Source organism: Mercurialis annua, linkage group LG6 (assembly GCF_937616625.2).
Source record: "Mercurialis annua linkage group LG6, ddMerAnnu1.2, whole genome shotgun sequence".
In the NCBI taxonomy this organism is placed as follows: Eukaryota; Viridiplantae; Streptophyta; class Magnoliopsida; order Malpighiales; family Euphorbiaceae; genus Mercurialis; species Mercurialis annua.
In genome coordinates this window covers 47,065,212-47,086,954 of record NC_065575.1, presented here as the reverse complement: position 1 = coordinate 47,086,954, position 21,743 = coordinate 47,065,212, and the positions used below count along the sequence as shown (strand labels likewise).

Below are 21,743 nucleotides of genomic sequence, written 5' to 3'. Positions count from 1 at the left end.
TATTTTTTAAAATCAATTAACCTAATACTCTTTTTAACCTCAAGTTTTAAAAAGCTGCATATATAAATACAATTTAAACTATGACCTAAATTAAACTGTTATCAGGAGATAATGCAGCATTGCACAATTTATCTTTACTTCACCAATTTCGGATTCACTTTTTGATTAATTAAGTTTCCCACTGATAACTGTCGCCTTTTGTTGGCTTGTAAGATTGATTAATTCCATTTATTTATGTAATGTAATAATATACTTGAAAAATTGTTGATTCGTATTAAACTTCATTTTTTACCTGTAGTCCAGCATATGAAAATCAGACACAAGTAGAAATTACAATCTTATTATTTCACACATTCTGAGTTATTATTGTCAAAAACCAATCAGAGAGAGGAGTTTCAACATACTTTATTGTATAGACTGTATAGTACACTGCAAAAAAAATTTGGAACCATTACTAGATAGGTTATTAAATTTAAGGACTTATTTGAACATTTCCCATTTTATTATTGTCTCTAACTGGTAAAGCTGCAACATCCACTCTGACTAGAAAAAAACATACCATAAGTGAGGAGAACATAATGGTTACTTCTTTTGGCAGCTAAAAGTAAGCTCAATTCAAGCAGCTTTCTTGTAAGTAAACTAAAACTGGACTTGGAGTTCTCAAATAAAATTGAATAAAACAAAAACAACTTAATAAATAAATGTTACAAAATTTCACAAGCCTCGCAATAGCTGGACCCTGGAGGCTTCATTTATATCGACCCCTTCCCCTCAAAATAATAATACTCCCGAATTAATTATACATTACTCACCGTAAAATCTGCCTCGACTTTTCTTCGCCTCTAATACTTGGCTAATACTAGATAATCGTTTAATAACATCTAAAATCCTGGCAAAATGGAGAGGTCTGCTATTCCTCGAGGTAGATCTGCAATTTTCTTTAGAAGAGCAAGTCTGTTCTTCCTGATCCTTTCATCTTCCTGTTTCCAGGAATAAGCAATATTAAACTATACTTCTCTTAAACACATCACTAGATTCACTATGTTGCCAGGAAATGGATAATGTACGAACCGAGAAATCAAAATAATTCATACGAATTAGAGCATTTGATACAAGTTTCAAAAAAAATAAAAAAAAATTGTAATAGAAAGATTGGTTCCGGTTAAAACCTCTCGTTTCCAAGAAAAGTTGAAAAGCATATAATTTTCATAGTGATACTTATCCCATTGTCAGAGTGAAGATAGAATAGAATTGCATGCTAACAACGCATTAAAAGAAAGACGATAAATAAATTATGTTGGAGACATACCACCATGACAAAGACATTATTGAAGAAATCCTCGAGTGGCTGCAGTAGCTCTGAAGACACTTCAACAAACTTGTCTATCTCAATATCTGTGACAAGGTTAATTATTAGTTCACATACTTGGTTAAACTAATTTTATTCATAATCCATAAACCAACATGGTCTACAAATATTACAGATTACAAGCATTGGAGAATACTGGTGTGATGAAGAAAACTTCTGTACCAGGATAGATTTTGCTTTTTGCTGACTTGAAGGTGTCCCATAAGGCTTTCTCTTCAGCTGTGTCAAATGCAGCCTCGTCCACCTTATCAATAAACATATTTCAACTATTAAAAGGCGATAGTGTACTAGTTTACATCTCAGGTAAGCATATCTTTCAGCATTGCACCTTCACAAGCATATCAGGAACTAATGAAGGGAATGATATTCTTCAAGCCAACATCATGTATGTTTGTGATGTGTGTGAGTGTACATCTAAATCATAAACCCGTAGAGTCTGGAGATAAACCTAGAGCTTTTACACGCTGAACAGAAGGCATACCTCAATATCAGACTCCACATCCTTTCCACGAACAATCCTTGTCGGACGAGAATATGCTTCAACTACCTTTGGGAAAAGATCGCCACTTGACAAAGTTTCCATCTGAAACAATTCTTAATTCAGCACTATTTTAAATTGTTGCCACTCAAGAGCATCAGACAAGGGCAAAGAGAAATATCCAATTTACTTTAACCTATTTTAATTTGAGACATTAATAACTGCAAACATGTCAGTCATCCATCCATACATCATTAGTTATTAAGACATTCATTCTAGCCTCTTTGGCTGCAAACCATTATCTTCATAATCACTCATTTTGTTTGTTTGTTTTTCTCAGAGCGGGTATCATTTTCTTTAGGAAACATATAAATTACAATTTTATTAGACTATCTAAAATCACATTCACATTCTTCAATGAGAGCACAACATCCCAACTTAACCTCAACAATAGGTCATCAGCATGTTACGATATAATTTTTCTAGAACTTCAAACAGGTCATCATCAGCATGTACCAGCAATTTCAAGAAGTTCCAGCAGACAGATAATTGTAAGGAGAAGAAACTACACGTACTCTGTATGCCGTCTTTGCTGCCAGACAGGGAAAGGTTGCACGTTCTGCAAGGACTGAGCGAACAATATCTGCACTGATTCCCTTATCAACCTGAACAAACCTCAATATGAATAAAACATTGAAACATTTTCACTATGTTGTCCAAAACTAGAACTGCGCTTGGCAATATTTTGTGGATATAATGAGAATTTTCATCTTCTCCGGCCTCATTATTTTTGTCCAGAGAATTTGTTGTCATCTTATAACACTTGTCAAGTATAAAACTCTGCAAATGTAGTAAACTGACCCTAGCAAGACATACTTACCAGATACTGCTCCAATCTCCGAGTAACAAATTGATATGCCTACAAGGAAAAGGGAGTTTTAATTGTCATATTCAATGGCATATTTGCAGTAAACAAATCAAAAGCACAAGGCTGTCCAAATATGAGGATGGGGGATCTTATACAGATAAACACACATAAAGATCACAAAAGGGAAAACACTAAAAGACATCAGGAATCATTGAATAATATACACTACAAGAATCAACTACACTATCTGCCATAGAATCCTGATAATCAGAACACAAGCATCGTAATCACATGAACCTCTATGGTTTATTGAATACTAAAATAGCCTTGTTCTTACATCATCTATCAGGTCAGCTTCAACTTTAATAGGTTGAACATCTGCTGCGATTCTTAAAGCATGCAACAAATCCAATTTTTTTTCCTTCTCCACCAATATTTGGACCTAAACAAACCAATGCAGCATTAGACTAGAAAATCCAATTCAGCCCCAAACCTTTAGAAATAAAATTGTCAATTAACTTACTAGACCATAAGAAATTCTCCGTAGCCCAAAAGGATCATTAGTGGAACTAGGCTGACAACCAGCAGCAAATAAACCAACAAGGCTGTCTAATCTGCAAACAACTTTCACATTAGTACCAAATTAAAGTGACATTCTAGAGAACAATAGCAATCTATTAATTGACCTCAATCATCCATACAATGATGTGTGCTTATTGCATATCTGGCAAGGAAGTTGAGATTGCAAAATAATTGCTGGTAGTTTATAAGAAAGACATCCCGCGGCAGAGAATAAGCTTGAATAGTTTAACTGTTTTCCCAGTTATTCTTTCAGAGAGTAAAATTACTTTCATAAGCATGAACACATAATTTCTGTTTCACACATTCATTCCTTGCATTTCCACTTAAAGCCAGAGGTTTACTGAAGGCCTTCTCTCTTTCCCATTTGTTGACAAATGAATTTACCATCCAATAAAAGAAAAGAATGTCCATTGTTCTTTTCTACAGCAAAAACATAATTATAACTTCTTAAAATACACATGCCTTGTATACTAGTCTTAAGATACTTTACTTTCATTTCAGAAAAAGTACATAACAACACTGTCAATCATGACACTAATTTTACCTGTCAGCAACTGCCAAAACTATCCCGACATCAGTTTTTGGAAGAACATCTCCAGAAAATCTGGGACGTGTAATTTCTAATAAGGCCTCTGCAACCTGAAGAACAGAGCCCACACAAAAGTCGAATTGTTAGTCTTTGAAAAATTCACTAGAAACATATAAAATACTGAGGCAGGGACAATACAACATAATTGACAATGAAGAAGACAATTTTCTTATAAATGCTCAGTATATAGATAAATGATAATTTGGTAGAAAAGCCTTCAAATTTGTTGACTGACAAACCTGCTCTGGATAGCCATCTCTAAGAGCATAGTGGCGTGCCATTATTCCAGAGAGGGCTGTAAATTCTGTCACAACTGCTGTAGCAAGATCTGACATTGCAAGAGATGCAGCATCTTGGACAACCGGAAGCATATCTTCACTGACCCCCATCAGTAAAGTTACTTTGGTGACTATGTTCTCGATGCGCATCATTTTGTCAAGCATTGTTCCAAGCTTCTCCTGTTTTATTTTATATGATAAGAAGAATACAAGCAATTACGGACTAAGTAGCAAGTATTTATCACTCAGTAAACATGTGGAACAAATGTTAACATTTTGTGCCTCAAATTGAATTTGAGAATTTAGATATTCCCTGATTCTTAGCATATGTTATCCTCTGAATACCTAATAGAACATAATTAACTTACATGAAAAAGAATCCCTTTTAGTTGACTCCGGAACTCTGAGAATTTTTTTCTGGTATCCATCTCATAGAAAAATTTTGCATCTTCATAACGAGCTCTGCATTTTAAATATAAAAAGCTTGACTTATCTTTCGAGTACTACGCGAGAAACCAAAAGGAACGAACAAAAAAAAAACCTCCATGAAAAGACTGTAGCTCATGCGAAAATGAGTAACTAAAAAGCCACTTAGAGAAATCTTGTAACCAAAATGAGGAAGATATATGGAAAGCTTTAGCTATATGATTTTATAGAACTGAGCTTTCCAAACATATTACATAGTAAGACCCGCATCTACCTGAGCACAGCCTCATTCCCTTGCCTAACTACATTCTCATTGATTGGTCCATTTGCCACCTAAAAGCAAACCTGAGTCACTTTATAATTTACAAAAAACAACTTTAAAAAGCATAATTGGTAAGCAAAGCTCACAGAAATGAAATACGGAAGAAGCTTTCCACTGTCATCAGTTACAGCAAAATACTTTTGGTGCTTCTGCATGACCTACAAAATTCCCGATTGTTATCAGTTATTGGACTATTTATTTAAGCTTAAAGGATCTTTAAGTTACATTTAGATGCTCAATTATCTACTTTAAAGGCTTTACATTAGCAAAGCCATAGTGTTCAATAGTCAGATGTAAGCTTTCTCCAACATTAAAATAACTGCACTAATTTTTTGCTGAAAAAGAAAACTTTCCCAGTTGTCTTGACTCTTGACCAGCGCAAGTGTTTGGCCAACTGCATACCATGTAAAGACCAGGTGGCTTGAGAAGCAAGACAATTGATCTTTGATAAATTTTAAGTTTCTTAATACAAACAAACAAATGTATGCAGGTAATTAGCATAAAATATTCACTTGTCGGGAAACAAGCATAAGAAAGCACTGTGAGGGACCAAAAGCCAAATAGAATCAAGCTTATAAAGTCTTACCATTGTTAAAAGATCATTTGGAAGCTCTAAGAAGGACTCATTAAACTTCCCAAGAACTGGTAAAGGTGCCTCAACAAGATTTACAACCTACAGCATTATGCAGATAAAGTTATTCACAGAACCCTAAAATACTCAATAAAAGAAAGTGCAGTTACCTCATCCAGTAAGTTTTTCTGAATTAGGATGTGGCCATTGACACTTTTTGCCAATGCATTAGAGTGCTCCAAGATACTTCTCTTTCTTTCCTGTGTGTAAAAATAATTACTTCCATTGGTTCAGATTACCCATTTCCAAAAGTGATGACAGAAACAACTAAATGTGATAATATCGCACCCTTAAATAATACCTCAATATCAATACGGATTCCAGCATTCCTCATTATACTACCATAAGATTCTGCACTTTCAACCTGTAGAAGTGTTTATGGAGTCACAAATGGTCTTATTTAGTAAAGATGCTAGAGGTTGACCAAGCTATATGTATATTACACAGATCCATTTTGCAATGAAAATGGAAAAAATGTTTAACCAAGAGGGAATATTGATGATCTCTTTCAAACTACTTCTCAAGGCCCACAAATTACTTCTTCATTTCCATTTTGAAATAAATTTTTGTAAATAAAAGTAATAAGAATTAGTTAAATGCACATAATAATTTCAGAGACTTTTCTGCAAGCACTTTTGTATTGCTCTCCCATATATATGAATATACTAAAATTGAACTAGCACTCAGTACTCTATTGCATGACCAGCTGATGGATATTAAACATATTAATTACAACAGACCTGAACAGTAGCTGAAGGAGTATTACGAAGGCCATAAGATTTGTTGCCGCTGCAAAGACAATTTTTATATAAAATGAGCTACCACAGATATAGGTAATGCAACTTATAAAATGTAGAAGTGCTATTGGCTGTTGATTGTTTATTAGACTTTTCAACTGAAGGAATGCAAAATATCCAATTTCCTTAAAACATCACCTAATGTCACGTGCATGCGACAGAACAAAGAAGTTACTGAAATCACCAATAGAGCATCAAAGACCATAAGAAACACTTTAAGGACACGTTTATTTATAAATTGTGGAATTCTCTAAAAGAATTACATGGACTTTAATTTTTTTTGCATAAACAAGTACTGCCAAATTCAATTAATAGTGTCAGCTAATTGCCACATTTAAGAGTCTTGGCTTCTCAAATGCAATCTTACAAATGGCCAACTAGTTGCTTCTGCTGTGCATGACAACAGTTTAAGAACCATAGAAAAAGGGTAATAAAAAACTTGTGCATGTGAGGATTAGACAAAGTTATCTAAATATTAATTCCACTTGAAATTCAAAATGCTAACTGTCAAAATAAAATAAATCAAATGCACCCCTATAAGTATGGTCTGCAACCAACACCCATTGGTACCGTCATCCCAGCTAAGCTGACTGACATGAAGATATGGCATCAGAGTAAAGAGAGATTTATTCAGATAAACATAGGTAATCATAAGTACCTTAAAACTCCAGCATACATAAATGGAACAATCAACTGTCCATGCAAGGCCATTATCCATCGAATAGGTCTACTGAACATGACCTGCATCACATGGAAAACCCACAAGTGGGTGCCGCATTGGAAACATATGCAAACACCTTTCAGATAGGTGTAACAAAATATAGAAATATTGTTTCCCAAGAAAATTTGCACAGCAAAATATTAGGATAGAAGACCTCTAAACAGAAAATCAACTTTGCAATTACCTGAGAGTTCCAACGCATAGTCTTTGGGAATGATATTTTACTGATGGTATGCGGCAAATCTTTAGATAAAATCTAGCATGACAAAGAACTACGTTAGTGTAAATAATGAAACAGCACATTGTCCAATAAAAGTAGATTTCTGTGGAGAAAATTGAATTGCTGTAACAGAATGAGAAAGTAGAGTTCTTTCAACCCAGTCAAAAATCCACACCCCAGCCCCCACTTTCTCTTCCTCCTTATTCATGCATATCAAAAAGAATAGCAAGTCCTTCCAAAAGACCAAGCATCTTATCCTCTACATCTACATAAGTGTTTTACTACCCAAAATGCACAACATATTATAATCTTTTGTACAACTAGCAAAGAAGAGAGGTGTCTGTATAACCTCCAAAGCAAGTCGAGTAGTCTCCGTCACACGAACATAAACATATTCTGTTTTCCCTGCAACGGAAAAAATGGACAGATTTAGCGACTTTACGTATACGTGAATTCTCAATTTCTATGTCCAACCAAATTCTTCCCATTGTTCCTAGAAAAAAAGATAAGCCACCAGCATTCCTGAAATTTTGGTCACTTTTAAAATGGCCTTCATACTTATTACAGCATCCATACAAACATTTTATGCATATGTGCAAAAAAAAAACCATTGAGGATGTTACAGATGCCAAAATAAATATAGGCCGCACATGATTAAGCATATACCAGAGCTGACCCAGAAAATAGTGCAGGGGTATTTAATTACCATATCAAAAGAGCAGGTTGAAAAGAAAGAAAAGAAGGACGAATCAATTGATAGCAAATATGCTTTATAAACTGTCCTATTAAATTCAAATGCAATGGAATAAAAGCTACATAATTGTTTATAAGAAAAGAATATAACATGGCATGATCACAAAAAGAGCGCACAGAAAATAAGTAGAAAGACAAAATGGAGTAAATTTTGGCTTCATATTCCAGTTAAAGATGCATCTGGATGACTTACCATCAACCTTAATAAATAATGAGTCCAAGGTAACATTGTATCTACGGCAAAAACCCTCAGCAGCCTAGCATGAAATAAGAAGCTAATGTTATAAGCGGACATTGAATAAACATAACACATGAGAAATAAACATATTCCAAAGCACTTTAGAGTTTCTGCACTACTACTATACATAGGATGACGTGAGGACATACCAATATGCTTTCGTCTACTTCTTTGGTTTTAGTTAGAAATGAGAAAAAATATCAAACATTATGTTGACAAAGAAAACAAAAAAAACTACTTATTGATCCTTTTTTAAAGGAAGAAGGAAAAAACAAATTTATCTAAAACTGCTTTTTGAAATATTGCAAATGCTAAAAAATTACAGGGTATAGGATAGCTTTAGATCTAAAAAAAGAAAATGCAACGCTATAATAACCTTTGTAGGATTCCCTTGCTCGTCAAAAGCCTTTGAAACAGGGGGTCCTCGCACTTCAACCTCTACTTCTGGCTGCTTAGAACAAAGACTCTCAACACAAACCTGAAAATGCAATAGTAAGGCATAAATTACAAGGATTCATACATTTTAGAACCAGAAAATAAGAAGATCACAATAAGTAGAAGATAATGCACAGAAATCCAACTTCCAACGAGCGATATCACAATTCAACATCATTGCATAACTGAAAACTAACTGAAAATGTAACTTGCCTGGCAACCTAGAAAAAAATACTACATGGACTTGAACCACATGGTCCAGAAGTTCAAATTTGGATTAGTTTGATTACCAAAGGGCCTGAGTTTACATGCTACTCTCCCATCTCACCTCCTCGCAGATGTGGCCCATTCTTTTACATTGGGTGTTACAAAGCAAAAAGACAGTGGGAGTTGTAAGAAATATACATAATTTTCTTAGTGAGGATACATTATTCCTACCTATATGTTCTTACATAAATTATACAGCAATAGTATACATTGCAACATTTGTATGAGGTGATTGACATGCAATAAAATTGGTAATGAAGCAGGAAAGTTGTTCGATGGTGAGCGTCTAGTTTTTATGTGGACAAAAAGCTATTTATATCATAATGGCATACAAGAAGTTCAATTACCACAGGCAGATAAACCATGATTTCTAAAAGATATGGAAATTGACAACAGGAAGCAAAGAGAGGTAGAAGCAAAGTTATACCACTAGTCGGCGAGGAGTGCCGAATGCTTCCACGTCACCATGGCTTAACCTCTGTTTTTCTAGTAATTGCAACACTGCATCTTTAAGCTGCAAGCAATATCCAGTAGATTAAAAATTTATGACCAATAAAGTACTTTGCACATTACAAGGAAAAAACCACAAAGCATGAGTTGGACAATAGCCCACGTTGCATGCTTCATACGGAATTACATCGTACTTGCTGGCTGGCATGAACTACATCTTGAGGAGGCATTTCCTCAGTCCCAATTTCAAGAACAAATGACCTTGGTTTGTCATGCATCTGCAATGCAATTAATAAAATAAACAAGAAAAGGAGAATTACATTGTAGATTACAACTTTCAAACATCATCCATGGCAAGTTAATATTAAGTTTGAACACCAAATATAAATAAAGGAACAGAAGCTACCAGCTATTTCTATCTATGCAAAGATTTTCCAGTGTTTGGTTAGTGTGCATGCATGTAAAACTTGTAGGTTCTCATGTCCCTAAAGTTCTGGGCATTTAGCAACCGAGCATAAAGTATGTGCACAGAGTAATCATGGCTTTTCAGCCTATTTGAGTCAGTCAAAAATAGAAGAGAAACATCTCTTTGTAGCAGAATAGCAATAAATCCTAATAATTTCAAGATAAGTATCACAAACACCACCATATATCTATTAACTGTCATCACAAGACTATAATTTAAGATTTGCAAGCTTTGAACTTCTTCTTTTCTAACTTTTTTTCCTTTCTAGAGGTGCGTATGTAGTGGCAGGGGAATAGGAAAACATCAGAACAAGATAGATAGATGGACCTCAACTAACCTTTTTGACTGCTTCATCCAAAACCTCCTTAGCACATTCAAGATGCATAGTTTCAGAAATAGTACCTAGTGGATGTCCAAGGGCCTCTCTGGTCTTTAACCAAAGTTGGGCACATTGCCGAGCTAAACTGATACATCAATGAGAAATAAGCAGATTTATAACTTTAGAAAGGTCAATTTACAAGCACCTCAATATCAAGTATTGTATTTTTTCCAAGCTACGCAGATTTCATTTCTTTTAAAGAATCATGTTTATTTCTCCATATTGACATCATCAAAGTAATAGAAGATAACATCACCTAAGATGAGCTAACATTTCATGCATAATTTTGGTTCTTTCATTTACCATCTCAACAGGCTGTCATTCAACCAAAGCAGTTTATAGCTGGATAGTATCAGAAAAATTAGTCTCACCTACGCATTCTACCAAAATAACGAGCACGCTCAGTTACGCCAATATAACCTCTAGAATCTAAGATATTGAAAGCATGAGATGTCTTCAGAAGCTGGTCATACCTAGCATGTTGAGCAAACAATAACATTAACAAAACATGGAAAAAGGTCCATATAATATAGGTGAAAGAATAACTAGAAGTTCCAAAACTTACGCAGGAATTGGAAGGCCTGAAGCAAGCAAGGATCGAGCTTCTTCCTCAAAAAAATCAAAGTGCTTTTGAACATGATTGACACTAGCATGTTCTAAATAATATGCGCTCATTTCCTTCCTGTAACATAGCTGTAACTTTTTCATGATACATCACTAGATGGTGTAAAAACAAAATCGAGCTAAATAGTAAACAATATTGACATACTGAATGAGAAATAAAAAATGATGCCAAAAGTAACAACACTGAAAAAAGCACATGTGAACACAAGGTTACAGGGACTAAACTTAATGAGATATGCAAAAGAAATTAAAATGACCATCATGTATTGCTAATAATGTGGGAAATGGATAATGTGCATTCAGATGATAGCAACAAAATTTTTAAGGGGAAAATAAATAATTTATTTACTCATTTTCTAAGAACAACTCTCCATATGTGATCCCATCTGCATACTGAATTTTTTTAAAATGATCAACTCCCTGCCAATTATTTAAAATAATATTAGCAAAGTTATAAATCATAACAAAGCTAGAAAGAAAGGAACAGAAATAAATTTGACTTGACCTGAAGTAACATAAGTATCCGCTCAAGGCCATAAGTTATTTCAACGGATATTGGTGACAGTTGAACACTTCCGGCCTAAAGAAAGAGTGGGAGAAACCAGAGAATATAAGGGAAACGTCATGAAAATTCACAAAGCAAGAGAATAACAAGTGCAGCCTCAATTGAGGGAAACAACCACTTCAAACTAGATTCAACGCCTCTTAAAAAATATTACCCCAGGCGACTTAAGCACTAAAGTTGTACTCAACTCAACTATACTATGCCCTTGGTCAAAGTTGATAGAGATTGACTATAGATTCTTTCCCCACTACAAAATGATTTTAAGCTACATCTTCATAAAAATGTAAATCCCATAGACCATTAAGAACTAAAGTTATGCTTGGGCAAAATAATTAACACAATGAAAGAACAAGAAGGGATGCACATGAATTAGGGGGGTTGTAGAGATGGTAGGAACAACTTTCAAAAGAGAAACTAATTAAAATGATGGTGCGAACAAGTATGAAAATAAATTCAACCTGATAATGAAATTAGAAAAATAAAATCAAAACTGGTATATTAATAATTCATAAAATTAGCTTAATTATCAAGACGTCCATTTCCTCATCTCTTAAAACAAATGAAAATTCCTTTCCCAGTGAATTCATCTTCCTATACTTTCTTCCACTCCCATTTCCTCCTCCCCAAACAGTGAAAATGCAATAATCAAAGAATAACTAATGTAGTCACTCAAATAACCTGTTGAAAATAAGTGAACTGAGTGACTTCCATCCCATCCATCCAGATTTCCCAGCCCAAACCCCATGCACCAAGTACCTGCAACAATTTCCATGGCGACGTGATTCAAATGGCAAGTCAGCAAGCCAGCACTCAATAAAAAGGCATGCATGCATATAGCATGAAAATATCTGTAAATATAAATTATTACTGGACTCTCCCAATTGTCCTCCACAAATCGTATATCATGTTCATTGACATCAATACCTGTCAAAATAAGGCAATCAAACGACCAAGCATCATTGAAATAAAACAGAAATTGTAAAGATAGACAATTCTATTCATTTTAATTCAAACTACTTAATTACCAAACAACATAGCTTGCCTATGTTTTATGAGAAAGATAATCACTGTATCAATTACAACACATTGTTTAATCAAGTGTAATTTGTAAAGTAGTTCTATCAATAACTAAAGCGGAAAATTAGATCATTTTTATCTACATATTGATCTCGCTTAGTGGGTGTCTACTAAGTGATCTGAATTTTTTCCCAACTTTAGTTGACATATGCTTTACTAGATATCACATGCAACTCTTGGATTTAAATGCTACAAGTTAGAGATTATATATAATTCCACGAACAACAAACATCAAATCAATACCTAAAGCTGATAGGCTATGAATAAAAAGGTCTTGAGAATTTCCAGGATCAGGTTTTAGGATAACCTGAAATAAACAATAAGCAAATGAAAGAATATAATTATCGCATTGGTTCCATTCTATATACAAAGCTCAAACAAACTTCAGAGATTGCATGAATCAATCAACTTAACCTGAAATTGAGTATGACGTTGAAGTCTGTTGGGGTTTTCCCCATATCGACTATCATCTGGCCGAATACTAGGCTCTGCATACCTGTTATCAGAACTCCTCATAAATAGATAAATAAAAAATTAACCAGACAAGAAATCAAGTAGAAGCTTTAAACAACAATAATTTGTAAATTTGCAACAAATGAGATATGCGCTATTCATATTATATCTGTGAAACAATAAGCTAGATAAATTCTATGTAGAGCAGGAAATATAAATAAATAAATAAAACTCAAAGCATACTTACGCCACATTCCACGGTTCAGGCCCAAGAACCCTTAAGAATGTAAGAGGATTCATAGTACCAGCTCCAACCTGGTCAAGTAACCACAATCTCAGCTTCAGAGAAATGCATACCAAACAAATAACAAGCACAGCAACTGTATGTAGAAATGCAAAGGGAATAAAAGAGAAACACATAGCATTAATGAAAGCAAATATAGCATAAACATTACCTCTGTATTGCTGCATTGCATAACTGCGCAACCAACAGAAGCCCAATACTCCTACACAAACAATAGAAATTCAAAAAAAAAAACAGAAATGAGAGTAACAGTGAATAGGATATTATTAGAGTGCACAATTTTGACCTGCAGTCGTTGAATGGCTTGTTGAAACGTTGGGATAGAAGATTTCTGCTGCTCATTGTTCGGACCTGTTGAGGAGTGTTGCTGAATTGAAGATGTAGTAGTGGCAGTTGTTGTAGTGAAGCGACGGCGGTTGAAACGGAGGAGGCTAGGGTTTGACCTGCCGGAGAAGCGGAAGAAGGATAAACGACCAGTCTGTGGTTTTAGAAAGGAAACGAGTAAAGGGAGCGCCAGAATGGCCATGGTTTGGTTAGTTCCCTCTATGTCTGACCGGCGTTGGAGGCTTTGCAAAGAAAAAAAAACAAAGAACCTTATCAATTATATTGGATGATTTTCTCTAACAGTCCCAAACTTCACTCTCTTTCGCCTAACCACCCCTGAAATTTAAAACGTATCCCGACCCGTCTTTATATTTTAAATTTATATCTCAATTGTCTTTGTCGTTAATTTTTTTTCCAACACCGTCAAATTTTACTACAATATATGTTTTGGTAGTCTTCGTCATTAAAATTAGAAAATTATTAAATTACTTGTTGAATATCAAACTGCAAATCACATCAACAAAATCTGATGGTTTTAAAAAAATAACAACATAAGTGTTGAGATATAATTTTGAAGTACACGGACAATTCGCATATAAATATGAAGTATATGGACGATTAGGATACCATTAAATTTTAGAGTCGGTTAGGAAAAAAATAAAAAAATTGGGAAATCTTTGTTAAAAGTTAAACATATTAAAAAAATGCCCTTTATATTTAATATGAAGATCAAGTTGGTCTTCTATGTTTAGAAAAGTGTTGACACGTATTTTATGTTTTAAAAAAGCTCAAACGAACCCCTTCTAATACCGCTAGGAAGATTCTTACTTATGTGTAATTTGATTTGGCGCTTAAATATGAAGTGGTTCAAACCCTGTCCTTAGTTTGGCCTGTGATTTATGTATGCATTTCTTACATTCAAATATATATTTTATGTATGAAAAAAATTCAAATATTATCGTTCATGTATGATTTAAAATTCAAATATGCCCATAACGGCTTACTTAGAAGTTTAACCGAGTCGGATTAACTTGCATGATATATAAGCTATATAGGATTGACTCAAAAAAATATGTGAAATCAACTCGATTAATTAATAGTTGAGGTCGAGTTTGAACTACTCGAGCTAATTATCGAATTAAATTTGAACATCAAATTCGCAGCTTAAATTTTAATTCATATACAAAATTTCATTATTAAATATTTATATTGATAATCGAATAAGTCGAGTTTAAATTTTGAATATTATATTAGATTCGAGTTGGAGCCTTTGGAATGAAGTTTGGTCGAATAATCAAATCGATCTCAAACTTAATTATGTTTCTCTTCGATTAGATTAAGTGACATTAATGTTCCTTGATTGAGGACTAACCCTCTAAAGGAACAATAGGTGATCACCTGCATAAATAATAAAGTAATCTTAAAGGGCCTTAAATTTGGTTTGCATGATAACTACTCTGGTGTTTAAGTCAATACGATTCTTGGTAAAGGTAATAAGTGCAGTAAGTATTTAGATCCCAAAAATACATTACTCTTCCAAGCATATGTACATAAATGTTTATCAAATTTTTATGAAGCGATTCTCATAGTATTGTGGATGGCTCATCTCGAATGTTTCCCTCCCTATTGGGTAACTCTTTATGAAGAAATGATTCCCGGTGTCACTACTCTCATGCTAGAAGATATGGCTAGTGTTTCTGTCCCTAAAACGTGTAGACTCAAATAGTTTGGCCATTCCTTGTAGAGCAAAAAAAAAAATTACATTAAGTGTGTGTTAGAACAATTTTAAATATGAACGATATGTTTAAACCTTGTTATATGTAAAGAGCATATTTGAAATTTTTTATATACGAGAAGCAAAATTAGACTATTGACCAAACAATGAGAGCATATTCGAATCAACTCATGTTCATAGCACCAAGTTGATCATTTTTCTAATAGTGTTAGAAGGAGGGGTACATATGAATTGTTTTCAAAAATATTGATGTGTTTCAGCATCCTTTTAAACATAGAGAGCAAACATAATCTCTGGGTCAAATAAAGAGAGCACATTTTATCCTTTCACCATAAAGTTACAATAAAAATGTCTACTAGCGCCACGCATCGCGAACCGCCCCGTAGAGCAGTACTAGTAAAAACGACATTGTGACAGTTACTCATCATTCACACTCCACCTGAGCCGACTGGCCCTTTTTCTCTGACGCCGCATAATTTCTTGAAAAGAAATGGCCGAAGAAGAAGAAGTGTTGATGGAAATGGAAGCGGTGCAGGCTGTATATGGAGACAATTGTATCGTCGTTAATCAATTTCCTCCTCATTTTCACCTCGATATCAAGCCCCGAACCGCCGATATATCTTCTCAACAGGTTTATTTTGTTTATTGAAAAACAGATTTCTAGGGTTTCTATCATTTTTACACTCCCTTTGTTTGTTTATTTCCAATTCGATCATTCCTTTTTTCTTGCTGCAGTTCGTAGAAGCAATAATTGAAATTCGAGCAAGTTCTCAAGTAAGTCACAGCACTCACAAGTAATCACTATTCTTATGAATTTGTTTGATTATTGTATGTTTATTCATTTGTAGCCTTATTAACTGTAGACATATTTATATCGTGCAGTATCCAAATGAACTACCGGAAATCAGTATTATAGAATCCAAGGGGCTTGATGATGGAAGGCAGAACCAGCTACTTGATAGCATACAACAAAAAGCTCGCGAACTCTCCTCTTGTTTGATGCTTGTTGCTCTCTGTGAGGTAAATTAATTGATATGTCTGTCAATTTTGTCTAGATAGCTTTTTTGTCGCAAGCATTAGTATCCAGATTCCGTATAGATTACAAACCAAGCAAACTTCTCATGTAATGATTATTAATTATACATATAGATAGTTTTTCTTTTCCAGTATCTGGTGGCTTTTGAAGTAAACAATGCCTATATGCATTTACATTACATAGAGTTTGAGCCTGCTATAGTTTACTCCCCTCCAGCCGACATCATCTATCGTATTGGACAAAAACACGGGAATTATCAAAATGATTGAACACTCGTAACTATCTAGAAATAAGACTCTTAACTTAAATACCCTTTCATTGAAATGTGCTCCACTTGTTATCTCATTAACTCAGATATTTCATGTTTCCCTCCAATACTAGTTAACTGTTTTGGAAATCAAAGTATGTAAAATGCTTTTATTAATAAATGTGGCATTAATACTTTCTTTTTCTTGATTTCTGTGACAGATAATTTGTCTAAACGGACAGTTAATATGGATTAATGACTGTTAGGACTGTGGATGTTTCTGTTGTTTTTTTAGCTTATCATTTTAGGTAGGGTAAAAATAACCTGCTCTCCGAGGATTAAAAGTTTGCATGGACATGGGAGATAATTTTACTTCCCTAGTTATTGTATTGGTTTTTACAAATTCTGAAAGTTTATTCTAATGCCAAGTTTCTCTACTTGGTTTAGGGTAATTTGGGTTACATTTTCTTTGATTTCCTTAGATTTTTCTTTATTGATGTCTGTAAAAGGAAGTATCGACTGATTTATATTTTCAGGATGCAGTTGAGCAGCTCTCTTTTATGAATCACCCTGATGGAAATTGTCCATTGTGTTTGTGCCCTTTGGTCTCAGACGATGAACAGAATGAAACCCGGCCATTTATGAAGCTGATGTCGTGTTTCCATTGCTTTCACAGGTATGGATCTTTTTTTTGTTTCTAGCTAACTCTAAATATATTATGTGCATCCACTTTTCAGCAATCTATTTTTGCTGTCAAAATTATAACATCGGAAGTGCAACACACTTTTTTATTTTGTTTCCGGCACTCCAAATTATTCCAGTGAGTGCATTTTAAGGTGGTGGAATTGGCTTCAGAAAGAGAACAAGACCAATTCTGACACCCCATCTGCCACAACTCTGCACTCCGTCAGAAGCCGGGAAAATAAGAAAGGTATGCTTGGCCTTAAATTTAAGGTTTGCAAATAGTATCCATGTGTAGCTATCAGTATCATGGGGTAATTTATAAACATTAAACCATTTACTGAGTAGGGACTTGAGAAACCATTTAAGTTTTGGCAACATTAAAAATTGGAACTTCAAAGCACTTGCTAAATTTCTAGGCCAATTTTAGTGCAACGATATTGTTCTAGAATGTACCTTCTCTTATCGTACCATGATGTTATATGGTGATTTTGCCAGTGCATTTATTTATCTAGGTATTTCTTTCTTGCACCTTAAACAATTTTTTTTTTTGGCAGAAAACTGTAATCTTCATCTTTTCGTTTTCTTTCATCATGGTATTAATTTCTTGCAATGAGCTGGTTTTATTAGATGCAATTGGAGAAAATATGGGAAACTGTCCAGTTTGCCGCAAGGTCTTTCACACCAAGGATTTCGAACATGTGCTCAGCTTGGTCGAGGTGCATACCTCTGAATCAGTAAGCATCTATAGTCATCTAATTATACTATCTTGGAACTTTGTTTCTTCTCATTTTTTTTGCAATGTTATAAAGAAAGATTGTGCGGCTGTTTCCATGATAAAATATTTCCACATATAAGTGCTAAATTCAGTCCGCTAAAATTTTGACAGAAATTGTATGAAAAGAGAAAACTCAGGAAATAAACTTGTTAAAATAATAAACCATTTTTCTTGCTAGTCCATTAGATGTTTTATATTTGAAAAAATATCAGATTTCATGTGTAATCATTTGCCGACATCAATGGCTCACTATCTTGGAAACTAAAATATTCTGAATTTTCAGCAGAGAATGACCAGAAGGCATTTTGGTAATAATGATGAAGGCAAATCTGCAGGATTGCCTCATATCCTCTAATTTCTAAGGCCTCACGAATTCCTCTTCTTCCACTTAAAAATATTAGAAACTAAAGAAAATAAAACAAGTGGGTTGGCAACATGATACAAGTGAGATAATTTAACATTTATAGGTAAAAGATGAAGCATTCAAACACATATTTTGTGATCCCCGTGTGACAATATAGGATATAAATCGTGTAACTGAGGCATTAATTTAATAAAGTTGTTCCATTCACAGTTCTTATGCAGATCTTGTTTATTCCAGGCATCAACTCTTCATTCTTGATATTATTATTAGTTGGATTCAATCACTGATGGGTCTTTTTCAAGTTTCTTCAAAGATGATGATGTTAATTTGCTTATTGTGTTGTTCTTAGAGCTCCAACATAACAGAACTTGATGAGGAGCTACTCCAGTCTGATTCAGAGAACATTCGAAGACATAAGTTTGAGGCCATATTGAAACTACAGCAAGAAAATAGTGGTTTAATTGAACCAAAGAAAAATATAGTAGTTTTACCTGGCATGCATCTTCCTCCGCCAGCCCCAGCGCCTACCCAGACGTTGAACGATGAAAGTAATGAAGAGCAGCAAAACAACTCAACAGTCTCGACGGGAATAAACATTGGGGATCCTTCAAATAGACCTAGCTCCAGTCAGTACAGGAAAACCGGCAGGCGAAAGCAAAAAATACAAAATTCGAGAAAACAAAGCGTGTGGGTCCGAAAAGAGGATGCTGCTTCTAGTTAGGTACACAGCACATCTTTTTTTAGACTTTTCCTTTTTTCGCAAAAGCATTATGTTGGAACTAAAATACAGATTGGCGGTGGCAACAACAAGCAGGGCTGCGGTCTGATCTTATACGCTTGTTATGTCTCATTGAGATCTTCTAAAATGCTATTTCAGATTTTTGATTTAGACTTTGGAGATGTGATGGCTTAAAAGATGATTTTTTGTTGACAACGATGATAACTTTGTAAATGATGAATGAATTGTTTTTTTTTTGAGGATGATGAATGAATTGTTGAAAATGATTAATAAGTGTCTTTATCTGTCAAGGGAGTTGCTCTTTTTTCCTAAATATTGGTTTCCTGAACTCAATGCATCCTAGGCTTTGTCACATTGCGGTGAATTCTAATCTCAAATTTCAGCTGTTGGTTGAAATGTTCTGAAATGCGGTATTGGTTCATAATGTGATCCACCTCTACATTAGCCCAGTAGGCCCAGTAATGCATTAATGCTCAAAATGTTTGTCATTTCAAACTTCAAGAGAAAATGCTTGCCGTTTTCACCGGGTAAGAAAAGCCAAAATAGAGTTGATGCTCCTGGACATGGTTAAGTAAAGGAGGATGTATATTCTTTTAGAGTCTAGAGTATATGCAAGAATCTTCTCAATTCTGACAAGCAGTTAATAAAAATGGCCCCTATTTATTTATAAAGTTTGATAAGAAATCTGAGCATTGTTGAGTTGGCAGGTTCTCATTCATTCCTTATATTCCTGGCTCATAATCTTTCTGGGTGCTTAAAAATTTCAACCATCAGTAAGATATTTTCGAATGGAAACTGTATTTTAAATTGATTTTGATTCTGATGGTGATTTTTTTTCAACGGTTAAAATTTCTATTAATAATAATAAAAATTATATAAATAAATAGTTCTTTATTAATTTAAAAGAAATATTCTAAAATAATGATGAGAATTGTTTTAATAGAATCATCGAATAAGGTTTTTTCAACCATCAAAAGATTTCCAAATACATAAATGGTTCAAATATTGAGACTACGATCTTGAAGCCGGCCTCTTTGTTTTCCATGTGAGGAAGACGAGCTAGGTTGTCTTCCTCCCAAGAAAGACAAACCAACTTGTCGTATTCCTTACATGGAGGACGACCAGCAGCTGGTCGTCTTTCGTGGAAGACGAATCAGAGCTGTTTTGGTTCACCGGAGGCTAAAAAAATTTCCGAACAAAATTAAACTAAAAATGATATAAAAGTATAATTTAATTAATTTAAAATTTATTTATGGAATAAAGTAAAAAAAAATTGTATAACATTTATAATTAATTTGTAGAATTTTAAGAAGATGATATTTTTGTTTTAATTATAACATTAGGGACTATTTTGAATATTTGTTAAAATATGAAGTATTGGGAAAAAATCAATTTAATGATTGAGAGTGTAATAGAAAGTAAAAGGTGTGGATTTTATTAACTGAGGGTGGAATTGAAAATGAAAGGTGCGGATTTGAGTAAAATTGGTGATTTTGCAACGTGAGGGTGCAAATGAGAAGGGGCCAAAAGATTGAGGTTTTTTCAGACTATTAGCCTTTATTTTTGCAAAGGTGCGGTTAGTTGGAAGTCTACTCGACAATTGAAAAGGCTGATAAGGAAGCAATTTAGCATTATTTTGTTACCGAACTGCTCGTGTTTTTCAGACTATTAGCCTTTATTTTTGCAAAGGTGCGGTTAGTTGGAAGTCTACTCGACAATTGAAAAGGCTGATAAGGAAGCAATTTAGCATTATTTTGTTACCGAACTGCTCACGAGCAGTTCGGCGTCCGACTTGATAAGCGTTCGGTTCATATTTGTTCGTATTTTAACCCTTGAACTTGATTTTATGTTTATTTTTTTAAACGAGCTTATGAGGTGTTCATCTCGTTTATATTCACAAATAGCTCATATAATAAACTCGTTTAATAGTTTGTGAGCAAGCTCGTATATAAGTTCGATTAAGAGTTCGTGAATTGGTTCGTATATGAGCTCGATAAAAAGTTCACGAACCGACTTGTGTAAATGTCCGATTAAGAGTTCTCGATCTGGCTCATAGTTAATTATATATAAAATATTTTGTTAGTTTATTAAAAGGCTTAATCACCAAAACCCCCCACCTTTTAGCCCCTTTTCAAATGCACTATGACGTTATAATTTTGCCAGCTGCAACCATATTCGCACCTTTGTATATCAATTCCACCCTCAAGTAATAAATTGATCTCTTCTCCATTTGGAGAAAGTTAAAATAAGTAATCCATTTTTAACTTTTTGTGTGGAAAAAAGTTCAAACAAGTAATTTACAAGGGTTTTTATGAATTTTTTCGAGTGAAAAAGAGTCCAATTTGATTTTGAGGGTGGAATTGAAACTCAAAAGTGCGAATTTGGGTGCAGCTGACAATATCGCAACGTCACGGTGCAACTGAAAAGGTGCTAAAAGGTGAGTTTTTTTTGTGATTAAACCTTTATTAAAAATACATAGTTTCAAACAAAACTATATAGTTTTGATATAAAAAGAACAATTGATTAATTGTTTGTGTTCGTTCATTT

General features: G+C 34.1%; 2 protein-coding genes and 1 long non-coding RNA gene across 5 annotated transcripts; 1 reads left to right on the top strand and 2 right to left on the bottom strand.

The window, feature by feature from the left end:
- Positions 1-657: 657 nt before the first annotated feature.
- Positions 658-13,941, bottom strand: LOC126686019 (glycine--tRNA ligase, chloroplastic/mitochondrial 2). Of its 3 annotated transcripts, XM_050380030.1 has the most exons (36): positions 13,579-13,940; positions 13,444-13,494; positions 13,236-13,303; positions 12,950-13,031; positions 12,779-12,842; positions 12,327-12,382; positions 12,137-12,214; positions 11,399-11,473; positions 11,243-11,313; positions 10,835-10,951; positions 10,641-10,742; positions 10,228-10,354; positions 9,619-9,702; positions 9,402-9,488; positions 8,649-8,750; positions 8,228-8,291; positions 7,631-7,686; positions 7,246-7,317; positions 6,999-7,081; positions 6,284-6,332; positions 5,845-5,907; positions 5,654-5,743; positions 5,499-5,585; positions 4,999-5,070; positions 4,865-4,923; positions 4,533-4,626; positions 4,126-4,344; positions 3,842-3,936; positions 3,239-3,329; positions 3,053-3,157; positions 2,728-2,766; positions 2,423-2,512; positions 1,851-1,952; positions 1,532-1,613; positions 1,310-1,395; positions 658-980 (listed from the first exon to the last, which is right to left on the bottom strand). In XM_050380030.1, the coding sequence occupies exons 1-36, from the start codon at positions 13,816-13,818 to the stop codon at positions 882-884; spliced, it is 3,201 nt and encodes a 1,066-aa protein (XP_050235987.1). In that variant the 5' UTR covers positions 13,819-13,940; the 3' UTR covers positions 658-881. The 3 variants fall into 3 exon arrangements, 2 of the variants coding, with proteins under 2 accessions (XP_050235987.1, XP_050235988.1); XR_008790928.1 differs by lacking the exons at positions 658-980; positions 1,310-1,395 and having other exon boundaries at positions 1,851-1,963; positions 13,579-13,941; XM_050380031.2 differs by lacking the exons at positions 12,327-12,382; positions 12,950-13,031; positions 13,236-13,303; positions 13,444-13,494; positions 13,579-13,940 and having other exon boundaries at positions 12,779-12,816.
- Positions 13,942-15,690: 1,749 nt separating this feature from the next.
- On the top strand, positions 15,691-19,433 carry LOC126686020 (uncharacterized). Its single transcript, XM_050380032.2, has 7 exons — positions 15,691-15,982; positions 16,087-16,125; positions 16,234-16,371; positions 17,171-17,310; positions 17,456-17,565; positions 17,946-18,052; positions 18,807-19,433. Exons 1-7 carry the CDS (start codon positions 15,842-15,844, stop codon positions 19,176-19,178), a joined length of 1,047 nt encoding a protein of 348 aa, XP_050235989.1. The 5' UTR covers positions 15,691-15,841; the 3' UTR covers positions 19,179-19,433.
- On the bottom strand, positions 18,530-19,040 carry LOC126686021 (uncharacterized). The gene is made up of 2 exons (XR_007643773.2): positions 18,949-19,040; positions 18,530-18,846 (listed from the first exon to the last, which is right to left on the bottom strand). It is a non-coding gene; the product is annotated as an uncharacterized LOC126686021 (long non-coding RNA).
- Positions 19,434-21,743: the final 2,310 nt, after the last annotated feature.

Excerpts from the sequence above, each read along its gene's own strand:
- LOC126686020 (XM_050380032.2), top strand. The coding sequence starts at position 15,842 with ATGGCCGAAGAAGAAGAAGTGTTGATGGAAATGGAAGCGGTGCAGGCT. Across the intron at positions 17,566-17,945 it reads AAGCCGGGAAAATAAGAAAG|ATGCAATTGGAGAAAATATG; the intron begins GTATGCTTGGCC and ends TGGTTTTATTAG. Across the intron at positions 18,053-18,806 it reads AGGTGCATACCTCTGAATCA|AGCTCCAACATAACAGAACT; the intron begins GTAAGCATCTAT and ends TGTTGTTCTTAG.
- LOC126686019 (XM_050380030.1), bottom strand. The coding sequence starts at position 13,818 with ATGGCCATTCTGGCGCTCCCTTTACTCGTTTCCTTTCTAAAACCACAG. Across the intron at positions 9,489-9,618 it reads TAGTTCATGCCAGCCAGCAA|CTTAAAGATGCAGTGTTGCA; the intron begins GTACGATGTAAT and ends TATTGCTTGCAG. Across the intron at positions 3,158-3,238 it reads GGAGAATTTCTTATGGTCTA|GTCCAAATATTGGTGGAGAA; the intron begins GTAAGTTAATTG and ends TGGTTTGTTTAG.